The 22,652-nt window shown below is 39.2% G+C and overlaps 2 protein-coding genes across 2 annotated transcripts in view; both read left to right on the forward strand.

Annotated features, from left to right (window-relative positions):
• Window positions 1-22,652, forward strand: part of BTBD3 (BTB domain containing 3) — a 405,212-nt gene that overhangs the window by 284,564 nt on the left and 97,996 nt on the right. The window lies entirely within an intron of this gene.
• The window catches only part of SPTLC3 (serine palmitoyltransferase long chain base subunit 3), an 85,918-nt gene that overhangs the window by 36,824 nt on the left and 26,442 nt on the right, over window positions 1-22,652 (forward strand). The window contains exons 5-7 of the mRNA XM_051614849.1: window positions 10,275-10,399; window positions 11,952-12,045; window positions 21,982-22,087. Coding sequence (XP_051470809.1) covers window positions 10,275-10,399; window positions 11,952-12,045; window positions 21,982-22,087 — 325 coding nt within the window. The remainder of the gene's footprint in view (window positions 1-10,274; window positions 10,400-11,951; window positions 12,046-21,981; window positions 22,088-22,652) is intronic.

Below are 22,652 nucleotides of genomic sequence, written 5' to 3' on the forward strand. Positions count from 1 at the left end.
AAAAAAAAATGTATCCCATTTGTGTGGATGTTTTGGTTTGGGAGTTTTTTTATATATATTTAAAGCCTCATTTCCAAACAAAAAAAAATAATGCAAACCTCGTCATCTGCTGCTTATTTGTCATATTTTTTTTTTCTTTTTCTTTTTTTTTCTTTTTTTTTTTTGCCAGGGACACCCCTCAGAGTGGGTTTACAAGTTGACCCTACTTTCACTTTGTAGGTGACCCATCTGGTGCCTGCAATAGATTGTTTAACCTGAATGGCATGCTTGAAAATTATCACCATTACTAGTCCTCTAAAGTATTGAAGGAACACTTCTCTGTGTCTTTTTCTCTTGGATTCTATTTTGTCTGAGAACTTTTCCAGTTGTTTTCAGTACATCAAAGACTATGCATACAGATTACTAGGACTTTCTCTTAATCTAAACTCCTGTGCAGTACTCAAAGTTATTTTAACCGATTGAGCAAAGGTTTAGATTCATCCTAATTACTTTCACAACAAATGTCCTATGAACTTCATTCAGACTATTCACAATGCAAGAATGGGCTACAAATAAAGAACATTGTACAAGTCTTGTCAATGCCAGCACCTAAATGACTGAAACGCGGCTCCTTTCTTATACAAGGGGCATGTTGCAGTTGACTTCAAAAGTGCCTGAAACAAATGAGATTGTTTAGATATTTTATTTTTTTTAACAATACAACTTCATCATGCATATTTTACTGTTCAATGTACAGTCTTTTAGGAAGTGAATTTCAGAGAGCAACTTGGACATCACAACTTATTACAATAGGAAAGCAGGGTGTTAAGACATGTCTTAAATGGTGTAGATGAGCAATCTGCATTTTGTCCTAGGTAGCTAACAGAGCTCATTGGCCCTGACTCTGTTGGAGCCTATTTGCTGCCATGAACTGTATAAACAACCTAAGGAAAATAATTTATTAGTAGTGTGGCTACTCTCTTTTTCCTTGCCCCTGTTGTGCTTCTCCAGCTCTATTCTGGTTCACAGTTCAGCAGCACTGTAAAATTCTGAGTTAAATATATATATACACCTATACTTCCAAGAGAGAGGCAGGGAAGGGCCTATGTGAAAGGTCTTACCTTTTTTAATTGTCATTTGCCATCTTCATCTTAGAAAAATAGAACAGATTTGGTTTGTTTCTGGGCAGATAATATTTCAAAATTTTTGTTGTTATTTTGTGGCTTAGCCATCTGAAGTAAAATTGCAGTGAGCTGTAGGAGCCAAGGCCATAAATTTCCTATGGGGTCCCAAACCAAGAGAGCACTTGAACATATTTATAATTTCAAGCAAATTGACTTTGAAAGTACTGTTCTGCTTACAGGCATATGAATGTCTAGCATGTTCAGGGTTTTACTAAGATGTCTCTCAAACAAGGGATAGGTCTCTCTTTTTGAGAAAGATCAGTCCACTGCTTTCAGAACATTTTAAAGAGAGAGGAAAACAAAGAAGAAACAAAACTATTGCAAGTGATGTTTGAAAGAATACAAGATGGTAAAATTGTCCTCTGCTATATTCTGCCTAAACTCCTCCTTTTAGAACTGTGCAGGCTGTGGAATGGGTATCAAATGCTGTCATATGAGAATGTTATTGCAAGTAGTTTGGTCTCAGAATAAGTGAACATGGACATTTTAACACAGTTGTTTATATCTTTACAAAACTGTGTTTTATTGAGAAAACTTACTGAAGCTAAACCTTGCTAAATGTAAAACAGTTATTCTTCATTCCCAGAAAAGTAATTTAAGACTGTGTGTAAACACAGTTCAGAAATTAACTTGTGAGAGCTGTGAAATCCTGCTCATGTTTTCTGTAAAATAATAATGCACATAACATTTGAACAGACATTTAGGAACAAAAGCATGGCAAACTGATAAAAGCAGTAGCTGGTCTTCCTAGATTTGTTCTCCGTAAAAGATTTAAGGCTTTTCATTCTGTTTTTTATACTATGCTCTTTTTAAATTATAATAATAATATGTCACTTTCTTAGCTGTGTCATTTAAGACACATTCCTGAGGTTTTTGTGGGACTTTCATTCTGAAAGAAAAATATTTTCCTTAGGACCAACCTAACTTTTAGCCCTTAGGAGCAAGATCTTGGGTTATAGGTGGCAGTTCCATGAAAGCTTTAGCTTATTGGTCAGAAAGCAAATAAAATACTATAAATTATTAGGAAGTTAACTGAGGGCCAACCATAGAATCTCAGTATGCCACTGCATAAAGCTGTGTTGTCTTGAGAACTCTGTGCAGCTCTGGTCAAAAACATCTGGCAGAACTGGAAAGTGTCAGAGAAGGGCAACAAGGATCATCAAAGGCCTCAGACAGCTTCTGGCTGAAGAACTATTGAGCTAGCTTTCTTCAGCTGTCAGAAATGTCTGTCATCTGACTCAAAAAGAGCCAAAAAGGGGAAATTATAGAAATGTTCAAAATTATGTGTGTTGTGGAAGACTGGTCAGGGTTGGCTGTTCTTTGTCTTTTCCACTACATGATCTACAGGGCATTGGATGAAGTTGGTAGAAGGTTTCCATTTAAATACAGGAGGCAGCTCTTTATATTGATGGCTGGCAGACCCAGGGAACTCATTGCAAAGAAGGCTACAGGTGCTAAAGCTTATGACCACATACAGAGGCAGATCATTGCTAGTTACTAGAAATACCAAAACCAATATGTGATTCAGGATGTCCTTATGCTGAAATCAGTGAGAAGCTGGGATGCCACTATATATGTGTTTGTCCTGCTTTTATCCTTCCCCAGACATCAATGCAATACCACTGTCACGTGAAGGATTATGGGCAAAAGGGACCTTTTGTTTTGCATGGTGCATCTAATACTAGTTTTTTAGCATTATTATAACTTAACGTAATTAGCTATTTAGTATTGATTTATGTTATTACTGATATGCCTGTAGCCACTGGCAAATAATTGTACAAATTTGGCTTGAGTTAGGAAAGTGCATATAATCATGTTTGTGTAAAGTTGGGCAGTACTTGCTATAGAAGTAGCATGTAAGGAGCTAATGAAGCAGTAAACTGGCTGTTTTCAGTGTTTCTGACACTAAGATTATAAAGACCTTAAGGGAAGACCCAAGGGAAGAGATCAACAAAGAAGATTTGCACACATGCTCGGGGAGTGTCTTCTAGGAGCTTGATTAATGTGTGAAAGTGGTTGTTTTCAGGCAGAAGGCAAAAAAAAAACCCTGATATCACGGTCTGCTTAGAGATTTTTTCAGTTCTGTGTAGTACATGAAAGGCAAGTAGTCCCTGAAGGATCTTGGCAGCAAAAATTTAAGCATAAGTAAGATCCTTCAGAAAATTTGGAGCAGCTGAAGAAGTACAATGAGGACCCTCTTGGCCACAGAGACAGGTTGGGAGGAACAATAGGACCATTCATGTAGAACGGTAAAAACTTTCTGAGCGTATCTGAGGCTGACAAGGTTAAACTTACTGAAGCCAGAGGAAAAGATGCTGCATTAACTGTGTGAGGTGTCAAGGGAGGATCCAGAGAGACCTGCACCTGCCATGTCTGACAAAACTGACCATGGGTGTAATTTAAATTAAAGCAGCTTTTGTCAGCAGCAATCTCCTCTGCAGGTGCAGAAAAAGTAATTGTTTATTATTATTATTTCTTTGGCTAGTGTATTATAAAGTAAGAAACTAATCGGGACATGAAAAAGCAGGAAATTTTGTTTTCCAGGAATGAAGGTTGGGTCTGAGACAATAATTCTTAAATGTTGAAAGATTTCAGTAACTCAAAACCTGCTGTTCAAGTAACTGGAGTACTCAGAACATCAGGGAATTTCGTGTAGACTACAACCAAGAAAATCTCTCTACTGTGTTTTATTTATGTTTCCTTATTTTAATTTTCCTCTCAAAAGTGTTACTGTTTAGCTTAATAAAACTGCAAATAAATAGGAACCTAAATAAATTTGAAATAACATGTGTTCCTTCTATGTAGTGAAAAGAATCACAATTTGAATGTGTAGTCCTTTTTTCCCATGCAAATCAATGTATTTTAATGGGAGCTGACTACCATTGTAGGCAGGCTCACAAGCCTTTTCTCTGAGCCCATCATGTCGTGTTTATAGTCGGTCTTTTTTGAAGCAACACAACTTAAAATTATTAAGGGAGAAATACATAACTGATATTCAACACCGTTTCCTGTTGCTTGATTGCAGATGATAATAAGATCCATAATGTTACACTTTTTGAAAAGAAGGCAGATTATCGTGCCCTGAACCCTCCTAGGTTTAGCACCAGGGCAGTGACGGGGCTGTCATCTGAGCAGCTGGTAGTTCCAATGCTCTATTTCTCTAACTCACCATTATTCCTTATGGAGATTATATATGTGAGTAATAGGAGAAAATGTATCATTAGAGCTACTTAAGCAGCCAAGCAGGATTCCTGCCTTCTGAAATCCTTTTCCTGTGATTATGTCTTGGACCGAAAGACAAGATGGAGCCTGCACAGAACACTTGCAGGGTGATTCATTCTGGAGGGCATGGTTAGGAGATTACCTTGTAACACCTAGCTCACACTCAGTTGTAGGGCTTTTTGTTGAAGGATATTTTTATATTTGATTGTGATCTGATTTCTAAAACACACATCTCTGCCAACAATTAAACTGCATACGTAGCTCCATCCCCTTCACTTCCTTCCATTAAATTTTAAGACCTAATACAAATTCTGGCAGCATTTCAAGAAGGCAAAAATAGTTATTTGCACCACTTCACAGCTTTAATTAGGTCCAGAACTCATTTTAAACTCAGTAGTGTACAAACACAGAAAGAAATGGTCCAATTTTCAGTCAGGAGAAAGAGATAAGAAATAAAGTTCTCATAATTTGTAGTTTCTGAGCAGGAGCTTAAGGAGAAGTACATCCACATAAATGAGAACATGTATGTGTGTGTGTATATTTTTCATAATCTTGGCTGCTTTCTAAGAGGATATTGTATAAATTATGAAACAGTACAGGAGTTGGACTCGATAATCCTGATGAGTCCTTTCCAACTCAGCATATTCTATGATTCGATGATTTAAGAGGAGTTTTCCTCCTTTGTCATCTCCAACTAACATAATTTTCCTCTTTGTGCCTGCCCTCCCATAAATAACTGATCCAACTTGTGATCAAGGGTCAAGTTCACTCCTGGTATTTCACCATTGGCAAAGTATGCTTTGCAAAGCATCATTAAGCTCTGGAGAGTTTGTTTTGGGGCAGGTGGAACTGAGGGAGTCAATAGGAACTAAGGATTATGTGACCTGTTTATAACCTAAAATATCTCCAACATATGTTATCTATGTACATGCAATTATTTAGACACTTAAGCCACTGTCATCCAGGCTTCGGCATGAAGAGGCTGGACTTTAGCCTTGTGTTTTTATAAAGGGAAAAAAGTAAACAAAACTGCAAGATCTAAATTAAACTGGAAGTTTTGGTGAAATGAATCTACTCTTTTTTGAGAATCGGTAAATTACACAGGTGCATTATGCTGTCCATGGCACCCACAGCATCTCTGTGGTATGAAAGCCCTGTCAGCTAGTAGCAACATTATGAAAGCTCAAGCATTTCCTTTCTTCTAAATGCTTCCTCAAAACCCACTTATTTTGAGGCTTTTTTATGCACATGCAGCATTAAATGGGGCAGCTGCATAACACTGCTCTGTGCTTCTCTCCCACTCTCTTGCTGATATGTATCACTCTGCAAGTTTCAGCTTTGCTCTTACAGTAGGCTCTGTAGGACAGTGACACCACCTGCATCACCTGCTCTTGAAAATATTGTAAATAAATGACACACTTTCTACATCTTCTGCTTCTCCATCCTTCTAGTAATAACTCATCCAGTCTTGCTTTTGTGAAACCATGTATGTGTTTCAGTAATTATATTTTTTCATCTCTAACAAATCTCTTACCACAGTGAGTTTGTGACCTCAAGTTTCAAATGTGGCAGGGAAGTTTAGGTGTTTTGTTCTGTTTCCCACCCTCCTAAGGATACCTCTGACAAACTGCCATTTTCATAGTGTAAAGGTTCTCATTCACCTAGGTGAGTCACATCAGTGATCCATAGGATTTCCAGTTGCTGTTCATATATGGAAGTAGCTTTTATGGGAATCTGTTCTTTTTCTTTCAATGACTTCTTGCTTATATCAGTTTAATCCTCCAGCTCTGTCCCTGTTGTGCACTGGCAAGTTAATGGAGGGAATGGGGTCATCCAGTTTTGAAAAGGAGGAGATTAGCGTTGAAAAGTGTGGGAAACTGTGGAGGTGGCTAACATTGTGAAATCCCACTTTTGATAAGATCTTTGATTTTACTTTCCATACGGCCTATATAATCTTGAAACACAGCAACATCTGCTGTAGTCTATTGCATACATCTGTTCAGCAGGGAGGAATAACATTCAGAAGAGAGTATTTCGTTTTGTCTCTAAAAGATGCAGGTAGTTTTCTCTTTTCCTTCTTGTCTTAAATCTTTTCTGGTAAGATGACATACATTATTTAGTTGTATCCTCATTTTCAGGTCAAGCCAAGTTGTAGTCAGCGTAAAAATCAGAGCAGGTAAGAGTATGGGGAAAAATTCTAATGTCTATGTATGACACAAGTATAGAAGGTATCTGTGTATACAGTGTATTAATAAAAATTTATCTGGTATATCATTTTTTATTCACCAGATCATAGAATCACAGAATGGTTTGGGTTGAAAAGGACCTTCAAGGTCATCTAGTTCCAACCCCCTGCTCGGACAGGGTCACCTCCCACTAGACCAGGTTACTCCAAGCCCCATCCAGCCTGGCCTTTAACACTTTCAGGGAGAGGGCATCCACAGCTTCCCTGGGCAGCCTGTTCCAGTATCTTACCATCCTCATAGTGAAGAATTTCTTCCTAATGTCTAACTTAAATCTCACTCCTGCAGTTTAAAACCAGATCATAATGCTGGTGTGAATCCAGCACAATAGAAGACATTTTAAGTGCAATGATAACCTGAACTGACAATGCTAAGGTTGTATTTGGTGAAGACCAGTGTAATTATTGTCTTTCTTACATAACTTGAGATGTAGCAGCTTGTGCAGCAAAGGTTTCTTTGGATCAAATTTGCATGTCTAGTAGTGCTGTTTATGCTTTTTTGGTGGTTGCTGTGACCAGCTGGAAACACTAGTGGACAAGCCTCATTCCAGCACAGCATATCTGACCCCTTGTTTTCTTCAGTAGAAAGAAGTTATATAGTTGGTGCAGTTTATATGGTGTCCAAGAAATGACCCATACTGGACAAATCTTCTAATATTATTAAATAAGTGCATAACTTATTAAATAAATGCCTCTTTTGCTTTAAACCTGGTAAAATGTAAGCTGATACACTTTATCAGCTCTACTTGATGTAACACCGCCATCACCAGTGTCAGTACTGGTGTGTATTGTACTGCTTCTGCAACACCTACCACCCACAATATTGTCATTATAATTATAGTAATGCAAAACTAGTAATTGCAAATCCTTGTCTTTCAGAGTTTGGTTTTGCAAACTGAACCCCATTGATTCCAATTTGTATTCCAGGATTTGTAAGCAGTAATGATATACAATATAATCTGCATTCACTGGTAGGATTAGTAAATAGTAAGTAGGAATCAGTCACTTTTAGAATGTCTCATTCTTCACCATCATAAAATCAATAAAAATAGGTCAAAAATGTGATGTTCCTTTCTGGTTTATCTAATAGGCACTTGAGTAGAATAAGCTGTAGTGAATCAGGCTTGTCTTGTTTGTGAAAACAGAAAACATAAGATGCAACCCCAAAAAGCAACTTAACTCCACCCAGCAGTGTCAGATTTAACCATGGAAGAGTTGGGGGTAATTTTCTCATGCCCTAAAATGCCTGCCCTGCAAAGCACATGATGCTGGTTTCATGGTCCTCCACAACATCCTTCTCTCTAAGTTGAAGAGACGTGGGTCTGACAGGTGGATTGTTCAGTGGATAAGGAACTGGCTAAATAGTAGCATCCAGAGGGTAGTGGTCAATGGCTTGATGTCCAGATGGAAAACAGTGACAAGTGGTGCCCCTCAGGGGACTGTATTGGGACCAGGCTGGGGAAAGATATGCTGGAGAACAGCCCTGTGGAAAAAGACCTTGGGTCACTAGTGGATGAAAGGGTGGACATGAGCCACCAATGTGCAATTGCAGCCCAGAAGGCCAACCACATCCTGGGCTGCATCAAATGTGTGGCCAGCAGATCAAGAGAGGTGATTCTGCCCCTCTACTCTGCCCTGGTGAGACCTCACCTGAAGTACTGCATCCAGCTCTGGAGCTCCCAGCACAAGAAAGATGTGAGCCTTTTGGAATGTGTCCAGAGAAGGGCAATGGAAATTATCAGAGGACTGGAGCACCTGTCTTATGAAGACAGGGCAAGAGAGTTGGGATTGTTCAGCCTGAAGAAGAGAAGACTTCAGGGGGACCTTATAGTGACCTTCCAATACATGAAACGAGCCTATAAAAAGGCTGGGGAAGACCTGTTCACAAGGGCATGTTAAGATAGGACAAGGAGTAACAGTTTAATCTAGAAAAGGATAAATTTAGATTGGGCATTAGGAAAAAGTTATTTTGGTGGATCACTGGAACAGCTTGCCTAGAGAGGTGGTGGAGGCCCCATCCCTGGAGACATCCAAAATCAGGCTTGAGGGGGCTCTGAGCAATCTGTTCTAGTTGGAAATGTCCCTGCTTTTTGTAGGGGGGTTTGACTAGATGACCATTCCATTTAAATAAGAGGAAAAACTTATTTATGGTGAGGGTGACAGAGTATTGGAACAGGCTGCCCAAGGGGCTGTGGAGTCCCCTTCTCTGGAGATACTCAAAACCTGCCTGGATGCAGTCCTGATTAACGTGCTCTAGGGGATCCTACTTTAGCAGGAGAGTTGGACTAGATGATCTCAAGTGGTCCCTTCTAACTCTGACAATACTGTAATTCTGTGAAGAGCAGAGACACTCTGGAAGCTCTGCCAGAATGGGCTCAGGTCTAGCAGAACCCAGGCAGGCGCTGTGCAAAGTCACAGCACCACTTTTTTTTTACTGTCCATGTAATTCAGGTTTTTCCAGAATCCACATAATCCTTATCTTATTGGCTATTGGAGAGTTACCTACCTATTGTTTCCAAGTGAATGCAGTTCTTTTGATATTTAACAAGAAACAATAATGAAAACACTACCTCACTGTAACCAGCTGAATTAATGCTGTTGATGAAACTGTACTGCTACCATTTTTTTTTTTTTCAATGAGACTTGTTCCATAAGGTAAGGATCATCTTCATAACTCGTCATTCTTGTCAAGACACTCTGGCCAACTTTCTGCTTTTCTCCATTCATCTGCCCTTTTTCCATCACAGTGAACCCAGATTTTTTGTTCCCATCAATTGTAATTCATTTTGCTTATATTTATTATTACATCAATTTGTGCAATGCAAGTAAGGTGAGATATTCACTGCCCCTTTTTTTCTCTTTCTTCTGTTCCCTGTTTACACCCTTAATCATAAGGGAAATGCTCTGTCAGAATCCACAGGCCGCTCTCTTTTCTTCCCCACAGATCATCCTGTAAGAGTTCCTTCTGCCTTGGTACCTGCAATGCACAGCCAGGCAACCAAAGACTAGAGAGCTGGCAAGTTGAGATGATTCATTACTGTTCAAAGCTATTTGTTATCTCAGTCTCTTAACACCACCCTTTCATTTGTTGCCTTTTGTATTTTGTCATCCTCCATTGTGAGATGGAGAACAATTTTGTCTATCCACATAAAATCACAATTAATGATTCTGTACACATACCTGGGCACCCAAGGAAAAATGGAAAAATTTTGTTGTCATGGGGTTTTGCTTTCACATCCAGAGATAACTCAAGAATGCCTAAGATGTTTGTCCCATATTTCTTACAAAAATGAGGTGTTTTTTTTCCTCACTGGGGGTGGAGGGGTGGGGGCAGGGAGGCCAAAAATTACTCTTTAGAATGAATTATGTTAAAAAGTTCTTGTTATGGAAAAAACAAACTTTTTCTCAGAGCAACTGCTTTGCTACCTTAACAGCAACAGTATTTGTTATCATTAGGTTTGCATCCATTCTTTTTCTTTTGTTATCCCACATGCACAAGATGGAAATTGAAAACCTTCAGTAGAACTTAATGACATATAGCTTAATGACACATTTCAAGCCTGTTCTTTTTCTATATTTTATGGCCTTAGAATTACTAACTTTCAATGTTTATCGAGATTTTAGATTCCCTGTGCTTTTTTCTGCAGGCACCCTAGACAAACATGTGGAACTAGAGCAACTTGTGGCCAAGTTCCTTGGTGTGGAAGATGCTATGGTGTTTGGCATGGGCTTTGCAACTAACTCGATGAATATTCCAGCCCTTGTTGGAAAGGTGAGTACTTCCTTAAGGAATACCTAGAATAATCATAGTAATTGTTTTAACTGCTGTTGCGCTATTCTGAGCACTCATTAAGGGGAAAGGCTTTGTCAAGGAACAAACCTTGATATCAGGAATGCATGACTCATAAAGCTGATGACCTTGAGACCACAAATATGCTCCTTCATCATTTTTCTAGCTCTGGGTGTTGCTATCACACATACGTAGCATCTATTTAAGGATGAGTTATGATGATATGTCTAAAGTTGTGTTCTTACTTGGTGTTGAAGGGACTCTATCTCCAATTCAGGGTACCTCACAGAAGGGCAAGAAAACCATCATCTGTCAGTCAGAACTCCTGACATAACAAGCAGAAACACTATGCTGTTAGCTGGGAAAGTGGGTAGCTCCTCTGTAGATAATGTAAGTGTGAAACACTATTTTCCTCTTGGTGGAGACAGAAATAATTCACTATGTGGTGTGGGATTAAGATTTCTTCTGAAGCAGTGGGCATAGAGGTGAAGTCACATCTTCACTCACTATTGAAGATGAATCCAGCTTTTGCAGGAGATTTCTAAAATACATGTATATGAGGGAGAATTGCTTCAGCTGCCCAAAACATGAGCTTCAATCTGCAGCTGCACTGGAGAAGTTGTCTAGCAATTTCAAAGGGAACAGATGCAGATAATTAATAAAGGTAAATTTATTAAATTGCAGACATCCAGAACAGCATAAAATACTTGTCCCTTGCCTAGCTATAACATAATTTTCCCTCACTTAGCTGGTCGCATATGGAGACACCTCTGTCAGAGGTGGGGTATTTAGATATAAGTGGCACAAATAAATATTTTTTTGTGTGTATTAGATAGAATATAACTATAGCATGCATATTAATATTATATAGTGTTATAGTATATGTTACAGATATTATTTGATTGCCCTATGTGGGGGAGTTTTATTCCTAAATTTTCCTCTATAATTAAGCCTAGAAGCTACATATTCTTGTCAAGATGCATATACTTTTACTGTTAGTTCTACTTCCAGTCTTTAAGGAAATTTGTGTGAATATCTCTCAACCTAGGCAGGAACTGTGTCTGAAAAAGAAGTATTTACTCAATGTTGTATTGCCCTTTGGGTAATGAAACCACAGCATAAGATGTGTAGTAGAAAGCAGAGTTAAACTAGGGTCCCAACTTGAATTTCAACTGTGAATCCTGGCTCCTGGTAATATAATATACAGCATTATTTCTCCTGCATTTCTATTTTTTTCAACTGAGTTAATTAATGACAAATATATTTCAGATGAACTCTGTAAGCATTTACCAGAGAAACACTCTACCTGCTGCCCAGGCTCTTAATGGAAATGGTAATGTCTGAGAATGTGACCTCACAGTTTCTGCCTGCGTTTGCAGTGGGTCCTGGCACCTTCAGAGAAGTGACAGAAAATCTTGTTCATGTTAATACTTACAGCTTAATTGGTGCAATGCTACACGTGCATGCTGACACGTGCACACATGTCAAGAGCCTCCCAATTCATGCAGATGCTTATTGTACTCCTTCTCCACAGGGCTGCCTCATTTTAAGTGATGAGTTGAACCACACTTCACTCGTTCTTGGTGCAAGGCTTTCGGGTGCTACTATTAGAATCTTCAAGCATAATAGTGAGTATTGAAGTTGGAAATATTTAGAGATAGAGTTGTCCACAGCTCAAAGCCAAGAGTGTTTCCTTTCAATGCTTGCTTTGCTGTCAGTGCCCAAATAGTACTTTTGTGCAGGCAGAAGAATTATCTCTGTTCAATATTAAGAGGGATATCTGATGGGGAAAATTAATAGTCTAATGTTAGAATTGCTATTGTGCATTAATTGGGTCATCAGGTTGGACCTTGATTTCAAAATCTGGAGTCTTAATCTCATTGCTGTCTTTTTGACATGCTGAATGACTGTGTGCTGTTGTAGAAGTTTATTATTATTGTCACTATAACTGTAATAGTACAAACATACTTACAAAATATATTCCATATTTCCTGCCTCTGTTTCTAGCAGGTTCAGAGCAACCAGAGTTCCATTAATATGCATAACTTTGAAACAGTTATCCTGAATTCCCAGGGGGCTATACCAAGGATGGATATGGTTATATCAAAAGCATCATCCCAAATATTGTTTGAAGTATAATTTTAGTATAGAAATCACACAGTAACTTTGAAATCATATAAATATATTTTAAAATACTAATGCGTTTTGAATTTTTATTTGATTAATGCTGCTTTGGTTACTGTCAGATACATTGTGACTGGCTTTGATATCAAGAGCTTGTTCTTTTCCCTTGTTCCCCATTGGAATTCCCCATTCCATCCCCATTGCTGCCACTTGGCAATGAATGCTACAGAGTTTAAGAAGCTAGAGAAGTGGTGAGGAATGAGAAAAGAGATCTGATTACCTTTCTTAATAGCTAATACAGTCCTTTCTCTTTATTAAGTGTCATGTTCAGCCCTGAGGTAGACAAAAATTAATAATATATATGCTATAAAAGGCCTAAGGAATAAAAAGCACACTATAATTATAAGGTGTTATAATTAATATGTATTCATAATTTGGGCAAGAAGCAATTTCTGAAGATTATTCAATAATTAAAGAACATCTGAACTCAAATTATTTTACAGAAGTAATTATTGATAGATTAGCCTATAGCTTGCCCCAGTTTGATTCACTTCCACAAATCTGGATACACCAGATGCAGTCGCTACGCCGGTCTTTTCTCAGCTCTTCCTTACTTTCTTCAGTGCCTTATCCCATTCAAACTTAGGTTTGCATTGCATCTCGTGGGTTGATCTCTCAGTACCCAAATCCAAATGCTCTCAGCCTCTCCACCCTCCTGTGCTGTGTCCAATTTGAGGAGTGTATTACTCTCAACAGCTAGGAAAGCACTGAAGACATTACTTGGAGCTGTCATTCTTGCTTTAAGAAATTTGGTCCCTAACCATCCTATAATATGTCATTCTGCTCCCAAGAACCTGACACCTAAGGAGCCTCTGATTGTGCTAAAGATAAATTCAAGCTGATGTTGTTTTGAATACTTTGTGAACCTAAAAATAATAGTGACCTGTACAAAAAGCACTAATCTAGCACTGGAAAATGTAGACAGGCCCTTTAAGAGTCTCAGCAAACACCAGAAGAAGCCCATCCACACTGCTTCAGAAAAACTCAGTGCTTTGTAGTTTAGAGATTAATTTGTAGATCAGATTTGCCAAAGTCAGTGTGCATGAAACATTAACTTATTTTCAAAATGAAACTGTGGAAACTTACGCAAATACCCTTTGGGATTTGAGTGTCAGCTTTTGTCATCACAGTTTTGTAAGCCTTGACTACCTTTAGGTTGACTAAATGCAACTAAATGCAACCTAAGTTGCATTTAGAGAGCACTTCATCTGCAGGAGCTTCACGTGTTCATTCTCTCTCTCTCAGCCCACTGTGAGTCTCTCTCTCTCTGTTGGTTCCATGGTTAGAAGGTTCTTTCTTTTGAATATTTCCTTAATCATATCCATGAGTTACACATCACTAATAGCTTTGAAAATCACATGTGCAGAAATGTGAATATGTGCCTTTTGCTTTGGGAAAAAATAGGATGGGTATTGGGGGAGGGTAGGAGTGGAAAATGTAATCCTGCAGGGCTGTTTTTGTAGGATGCAGAGTTTCATCCAAAATAAAGTAGACAGCCTTGTCCTCTGTGGATCTGTCAGGCAGTAATGTAATGCAAGTCAGTACAGAAAATTAATTAAGGGCATGTATAACCAAAACTTCCAGTTTGTGTTGGGAGGGTTCCTTTCAGTTAGGTATGTGCTTGTTTGTTTTGTTAGATCAGGAATGTGTTGCTTATGCTTCCGGATTATCCTTCTTGCTGGTGTGTGGATATATAGCATTTATACAGGCCTGCACACGTATGCCCAAATTGTCAGAGTATGTTAGTGCTGTCGTTGTCATGCTTATGAACAGGGGAATTAAGCCATTGTCCATGTCATGCTGCTTGATGCAAAAGAAAGGGTCCTTGTGATGTGTTGGCCCTGGGGATGACTAGAAAACTCTGCACCTTCAGTTACCACTCAAAGATATTTAATAAGCACTAATTTCAGCATCAGGTAGTAATGTGTTTTGTCTTTTAAAAAAAAAAACTCCTCTGTATTCTAGCAGAAAAGGGCAGTACCTCCACCTCTCCTTTCCAAGGACAGAGAGATTGATGTGTGTTGTTTCATATAAGGAAATCAATGTACCTTTAAAAAGCTTGGTCTTGGCCATCAATCAGAGGATGTTACTGTGCCAAAGGCTTGGCTGGGGCCCTGCAATGAGCAGTTGGAACAACTCTGCAGCTAGGTTCAGAAAAAAAGAATAAATCTGAGTCCTATCCCAAAGAGGATTATGGCTTAACACACATTTCATTCTTGTATGCACAGAGCCAAGTTGTGTGCGGGCATGAGTTTGCTCATCTCCTCTGGAGCTGTGCCAAGTTGCATACACACTGTTTGACCAGGATTGCCCTACACTAAAGATAACAAAAGAGATGCCAAGTGGTATCACCACTAATGCTTCGTACAAGCTTTCTGTGCAGGAGGATCAAAAACAAGTTCCAATCAAGCAGCAGCTTCTGAAGTTACTTTTTTACTATTAGAATGCAGCTTGAGAAAGCAGACTTTTTTCCATGCTTCTTGTTCCTTACATCAGCCTCTTTTGAAATGCTGTGTAATACCTTTCATAAAACTGCCTGGAACCTATTTGCTTTGGCTCTGACTCTCTTGGTTGCACATATGTAGAAGAGACACAGGGAGAAGGGTGAGGTGTAAATGTTTGTTGCAGTTATTATAATGGTTATCAAAATGAGGAGAAGTAATTATGTAACAACCTAGTGAAGCAATTATATATTTTCTGGACCAGCTACTTCCTGAATATTATACAAAAAAACATGCACATGTGTGCTCTAGTGACCTCCCTTTCTAACAAGCTTGGCATCGTAAATGTCTCTCTCCTCCCTTTTCCCACTGTTATGGAAGAAGTATTTTTAAAGATAGAATATAGGAAACTTTGTTCTATGGTAAGTTATGTCACAGAAAAGAGAGTAAAACCTGACATTTGAAATTTGCTACTGAAACACATTCACCTTTCAAAAGCCATGCTGTAGATAATTCTGTGAAATCATGTTATTTTCTTCCAAAGCATATAATCTGTAGTACTGGATCTGTTCATCATTACACAAAAGTAAATATCTCATTAATAAGACAAGAAGCAATCTCAACCTATTACCTTCACTATTTGTAATATATTTCTTATTCTTACAAAGCTTAATGAAATATTATTTCAATACGTGGGTAACTCTCCTGGGCATTATACCCTTCATGGATAATCTAAATAGCTTCTCTAAAGCAGATGAAATTTTTAGACCTCTGTGCTACTCTGAGGTAAAACAAAATGCACCTGGACATTTTTGCTTTTTCACAAAAACTTTGCACAGGTGTATGAGAAGGTTTTCAAGCCCTAAGGTGAATAATACAACAAAAATGTGCCATGGACCTATAAGTCCATTTTTATTTGGACATAGGAATGTGTCCTGCATCCTACCTCCCAGTGAACAATCCCTTTCTTGTAAACAGACAGGAATTTACAGGCTTGGGCTGAGAGAAAAGCACAGACACGCACCTCCAGATCATCTGTGTGAGAGAAATGTAGGAGAATACTCCATTTCAGCCTTATAACTGAAAACCACTGAAACAGGACATTCCCCTTCTGTGGGCTCTCAGTAGCACTATTGCTAGTCCTGTTCCTGCCAAGGTCACTCTGGCAAGTCACAGGGTATTTGGCCTTTAAGGGATGTTTTCTGTTCCAGGGGCTTGTGAATTTTGTGAATACTAGCAGCAAAGCTCCCTGGATGATGAATGGGTGTAGGAGGATTTTTTAATTTTATTCTTTTTTATTTCAGGACCTGAGCTGTCCTAAATTGATGCAGTTGTGTTTCTACTGGGCTATAATCATTCTGACCTGCCCATAAAGCATCTGCCTCTTGTGCCCCTTGCTGTGGTGTGGGCAGCGTTCAAGTTACCATTTCCCAGGCAGGGATTTGTTCAGGAAGCTAGAAAAGGGCTGCATTTCTACACCTGAAATGCAGCCAGCAGCACACAGCCCATCAACTAGTATGCAGTGGGGGGAAGTTAAGACACTGAAACATCTCGCTGCCCCAGTGGCAGTAGTGGCCTGGCCTAGGTTGTTTTGTGCCAGAGGGTGTCTGATGTTACGCTTACCAGGCCTGAGCTCCAGGGAGCCTCTTCTGTCCTCCTCAAGTTACCCTTATGGGGCCTTTCAGCTGTATGGGGGCTACGCTTCTGCATGTTTTTATTTCCTGGTCCAGGGAGACACTTGTCACATGCTCTTTTTCATTCTAAGGCAACCTTTTATTCATATATTTTGAGGCACTTTTTCAGAACCTCTGACCTTTATCTTGGTTAAATATTAGACAAAATCCCTTGAACCTTCCAATAAAACTTAAAAAGCAAAAGCAAATAGCTAACCATTAATCACCTTGTGATTTTATCAAGGGTTTTCTGTCACAGCAATTCTGGGTCTTATATTGGTATCAGGTGCTGCAGTTTTGGGTCTCACACAGGTTTTAGATGACAACCCATCTCTGTTAACTCAGTGGACCAATGAGTTTGTTACTAACTATATCCAAGTTAATTTTGTTCATATCAACCAGTATAAGAAGGTGCTGTACAAGGCTTAGGATTTGTTTATTCTTTCTAGTTCTACTACATTTTTTCCCGTATAGCATTAAGCCACTCAGTTGCAGTCACATTTGTATGTTTAGGTTTGCAGTTGCATGAGCCGGTCTGTGGGAATGTCATGACAGAGATTAGGCAACGTGGAAAAAAAAATTCCAGTTCTTTTCATTGCAGGGACTCTTCAACATGCAGTCAGAACAAGTGATACCATGAGGAGGGCAGGAAATTGCAAGGCAAAAACAAGCATCTTGGTTAGATAAAAATCTGGCCTTAATCTAGTGCTAGAATCCACATCTGAAATGGGGATCACAGTAGTAGATTCCTAGCTCCTCCTTACCCACCTTCTCGGAGTGTTGTGAAAGTACTAAGGGCTTTTTTGGCTTCTCATAAATCAGGTGGTTGATGACAGAGATGTGTCAGAAATGTGTTATGCAGGTGTGAGCTGTTCAGGTTTCCATACAAAATATAATTTCCTGCTTGGACAACAATTGTGCATTTATGTTAATGAACTCTTGCATTTCTTAGTCTACTCAGTCAAATTGAGGCTTTGGAGAGTTCAGATGTGTGTGCCATGAGGACACCTTAAAGAGGAAACAGCTGGAGGAGTTGTTAACACTGAAAGAACTTTCAGGCAGGACCTTTCAGTGCAAATATATTAAGTAGCAGGAAAAAAAAAAAAAAAGAGAGAAAAAAGAAATGAAAACCAAGAGTGCATGCCTTTAAGCAAGTAGAATAGGGAGGAAACAAAAGAGGTAACTGAATAGTTAAAAATCAGCAAAAAAATCTTCCATTGTAAAAACCAAAGAGTTTGCAGTGGCTTAGTACAAGATCATTTCTTAATTTATTTCTTTTTCTCCAAAAGTGAAAGTGGCCCTTGAATTTAAGAAGGGAGGGCAGTGTCGCAGCTATTACAGAGCAGAATGAAAAGCATATCACCCACTAAGGGTTTGTCCTCCTTGAAGCCTCTGGCCACTATCAGAGACAAGATGATTGCACCAGATAGGTGCACCGCAGCCTAATCCAGTTTGGCGTGTCTTTCCCCGTGACACATACAGACGCTGTCAGAGAGAGGAGACTGGTATATCCTGCTCCTAGCATGCTGTGTCTGCATTTGCCTCTTCTGATTTGGGAAAGCCATATCTGACTTGCCAAGTGTGAAGGGAAAGCTTTCCTGAGCGAGTGCTCTCTACCTTCACAGAGATACGTATTTATGGTGGGGCAGAAAGGGGAGTCTCAGACTGTTACTGTGGCTGCAGTAATCACCCCTCCCACCACTCCATTCCAAATGAGTATGTTAATAGGTGTGATTTGAGGGGAATTACTCTCAAGATGCTTTTGCTGTTCAGAGCTGTGCCAACAGTTGGGGACTTTTCAAAGACTACTTTTCACTGGAATGAAAACCGCACTCTACAGTCCTGCAGTTATTGTTTAAATAAACAAAGCCCTTGTGGCGGTTTCCCTTTGTTGCTTTTGGGATCTGCAAGGAGGGAGAGCATTACAGCCAGCCACTTGAGTCACAAAAGGACTGTGACCAGGAAAGGTACCAATGGGGCAAGAGCAAGAGAGGAGGAGGTGGATGCTGCAGCAGATGCACTGCAGCAGGGGACAGGTGGTAGCATGAGAGGCTGAGAAGGGACAGGTAGTCACCGAGTCTGCATAAACTAGCATGTGGGTGCAAAGTGGAAGAAACTGAAAACAAGAGGAGCAAACACAAGGGAAAGGAAAGAAGTAAGTGGTAAGGGTAGTACTAGTAGCCTATCTATTTTAATGGAAAAGGATTCAGCTGACATCATGCAGGAGCTTTCCAGCCTACACAGAGAGAAGGTGATGACATCCTCAGCATTGCAATGTAAGGATGAGGGGTGGAGACTCAGTGCCTGGGAGAGATCAGGGGCACCCGGAGGAGCCTGGAGTCCCACATGCACTGGAGGCAGCATGACACATGGTCCAGGCTTGCTTTGACCCACTGGCAGTTTGTGTTCCTGGTATTTCTGCTGAAGTAACTCTGAAGGATCCCAAATAAAGATTATGCAAGTCTAAATTAAATTCTAAAAAAGCTAAGAGATCCACTGTCTGACATAGGAAACTTTTTCTTCCCTATGTAGATAATATGTCTCACTGCCATAGGGAGAGGGTGGGAAGTGAGACAAGGATAGATTTGGTTATGCTCTGACTAATAAAGCAAGTGCAATTCTGGGCACCACCTCCTGGACTAGTGAACAGTTGTTAGCCATTACCACTGAAAATCCTGAGTTGGTGATGATCAAATGAGGAAGAACAGTTATTTTCCCCATAACTGGTTATTCAAGATGGACTTGTTCAACTCATCATCTCAATGTCCCAGTGTTTCACAGTCTAACTATATTTAGTGGGCAAATAATTTGGTATCCAAAAGCTACCGGGGGTTGCACTGTTTTTTTCCCAGGCGTTCAGTTTATACCACTATCTAGAAAGTCTAAGCACAAGCACATAGAGAGCACTGCATCTTCACTTTGAATAACAGAAATAGCCTTTGGGGGGGAAGATTAAAGGTAACAGATTTTTTCCTTCTTCCCAATTTTCCCTATCCAAATGAGGCAATACAAGCACAGAGTAAAAAGGTCCATAAAATTAATTTGCAACTAAACAAATTACATATTGACTGTTACAGGTCTAAGACAGGGTCACACATACGTATTTTTCAAAGTGAGACATCAGAAACAAAGTGAGGTAGACCTGTTCCTGCAGTCTTGTCCTTAGCCTATACTCCAGCAGGACTATGTCATATGTCAAGTCAGGCAAGCTTATCCTTCACAGAGGTTACTCCCTATTTGCAGTCTCAAGTTCCACACTGGTTTGGACAGAGGAGCTCTAAACACTCATGTATTTTTTAAACAGCTTTATTAAACAGAGTTTTATACATTTCACTTCCCTCTATTCCTCCTCTTTTTCTTTTTTTTTTAATGTGCTTTTATGTTAAAACAATTGAATCTTGAAACTATACTTTTAGCTCAGAAGGCTGGGCAAACTGACTTTCCTGAAGTCTAGAACCAATCTGGACTCACATGTAGACAGAATACTGAATTGAAAGACCCTGTGTGATTCAGAGGAGGGTTTCAAAGGTCCCAAAAGGACTTAAAGGACAATTACATCAGTAGAGAAGTAATGCAATGGAGAAAAGGAGGCATCCAGGTTTTGCTTTGGGTGACTGAATGAGCTTTCAGTCATCCACAGGAGTACTTTAACAATCCAATCTTCGAAGGATTTCTGAATATTCTCTCTCTAAACAGAAGAGAAGGTGGGCAGCTCTCTTCTATGATGTGCACACATGCTGCAAATGCTCAGCTGGTTACAAATTCCCTTTTTAAAGCACCACGGAACTTTTATTTCCTTGATTGCCATCTAGTGGAAACTGTGCTGTCTGCATTGCATTTCCATCTCAAGAGTTCAATGAGCTGTGCAGTCAATTTAACTACGGGGCAACATATTGGGAATGTTTTGTGCTTTGTAAATTATGGCAAGGTCTTGCTAGGCCAAGAAATGGCACTGTAGGTACAGAGTGGCACAGGTGTTTCTGAGAAATGCATCTTTCACCAACATCAGTAAATGGTACTGGCAAGAGGTGAAGTATCAGGATGGAAGGGTTCAGGTCATAACCTGGCCATCTATCAGGTCATAGGTTGTTCATTATGGACAGTTACTGTGCAAAAGGTCTCGTTCCAGTCAGATGGAAACCAAACTATAGGTCAATATTAATGGATCTAAGGCGTATTTTCTTATCTTGGGACACCTGTAATTTAGAGATTAACCTAGCACCTTTTAGAAGGTTGTAATAACTGCATTAAGGTGTCTTGTTGAAACAGTGGAGTAATATTGAGAAAAAATGCCATTTTCTCAAGCCACAATTCACGCTAATCTGTAATGTTCCTTGAAGTATTGTAAGCCTCTGTAAGATTTCCTTTTAAAACATTTTGAAATGTCAATCCAGATTCCTGAAAAGCACCAGAATTTTGGAGTCTGTTCATTCATACATAGACAACAGAATGCTGCTTAGATTTCAGTTCCTGTGCAGAGAGTCACGTTTGGTCTGACTTTTATTCCTGTAGTGGATTTTCTTGCTTCTTCCATGTTTTTTCAGAACTTCAGTAGCTTTCTTTCCTTTAAGAATTTTATTAAATTACCCACACTCAGCCCTTGAGAAAGCATCTAAGTTTCTACCATTGTTCCAGACCTTGTTATATTGAAGTCCCACCAATTCCAAGCATTTTGGCACCAAATTAGTGTATCCATGTGCTTGTATCCACTTTTCTCTCCCTCTCTCATGAGCAAGCTTTCACTCACTTTCCTCCTTGATTAGGACAAAATTTTTCTTGCTCCCACCCTGACTTGCTTCATGGCAGCCTGATCCAAACCTTCGCTGAAGCAGTGCTTGTTATTCACAAGTCCATGGTGATGTTGGAAAGCAACCAAAAGCTTACTGTTTGGAATCCTTGAGACATTATGAGTATCAGCAACCCATACAGAGAACTGTGGCAATTAGCCTCAGTACTTAAGAAGAGTGGTTCCCTTTTGTCTTTAAACAAAAATGTATGCCAAATTTCAAGAAGTTTCCCAGATAAAGTGCATAAATTAAAGTTTTTTCTAACTCTCTTTGTCCTTAGATTGCATTCAGGCAAATGTAATCAATTGTTAGGTCTTGTCTACTAATAAAGGAAAGTTTATCATCAGAACACTTTTTTTTCTTCTAATATTGTCTTTTTCTATATAGGAAAAAAATAGTGCCCAGTAGAAAATAGAAAGTTTTTTAGAAAAATCTTTGTAATATTTTTCTTTCCTCCTTTTTCCTATGTTTAAATAAAGATATGCAGAGCCTGGAGAATTTGCTGAGAGAGGCAATAATATATGGGCAGCCTCGAAGCCGCAGAGCATGGAGAAAAATTCTCATCCTCGTAGAGGGCATTTACAGGTATGTTTGTGTTTTAGAAATGTCAGGTACTCTTTATCACTTCTGAGAACAAAAAATGGTGCATTGAATGAAGCAAACATTGACTCTAGGTATCTGAGATAAATCTTAATGAGAGGGAAGGTTATGATAACTGTCTATGATCATATAAATATCTTGATTTCCATGACGTCAGTCTGAGCCCTGGTATAACTTGCTCCAATTAGATCCCATGTGTTGTTCTGAATGTTGATTTAGCAAATCACGGTGGAGTGAGTTGTATGTTGTCACAGATGTGATAAAATTAATGGAGCTGTAGTAGGTGAGGAGTTTTGCTAAGTGAATAAGTTGAGTTTTCTGGGTCTGTTTGTTATGCATGTGCAGGTCAAAAGACAACTATGCATAACTAATTAAGTTCAGTATGCAGTTCTTACCCAGCTGTTGGAATCTAAAAACTCAAGTTAAACATAGGCCAAGTGACATCAGCATGTTTCTAGCAATTAGTGCTGGATCTAATGGGCTCACACTTTAACAAAAACAAAACAGTTAGACTAGCTTTCAAAACATTGTATAGTGGTATTTCAAGTAG

The sequence above is a fragment of the Apus apus genome, chromosome 3 (genome assembly GCF_020740795.1).
Source record: "Apus apus isolate bApuApu2 chromosome 3, bApuApu2.pri.cur, whole genome shotgun sequence".
In the NCBI taxonomy this organism is placed as follows: domain Eukaryota; kingdom Metazoa; phylum Chordata; class Aves; order Apodiformes; family Apodidae; genus Apus; species Apus apus.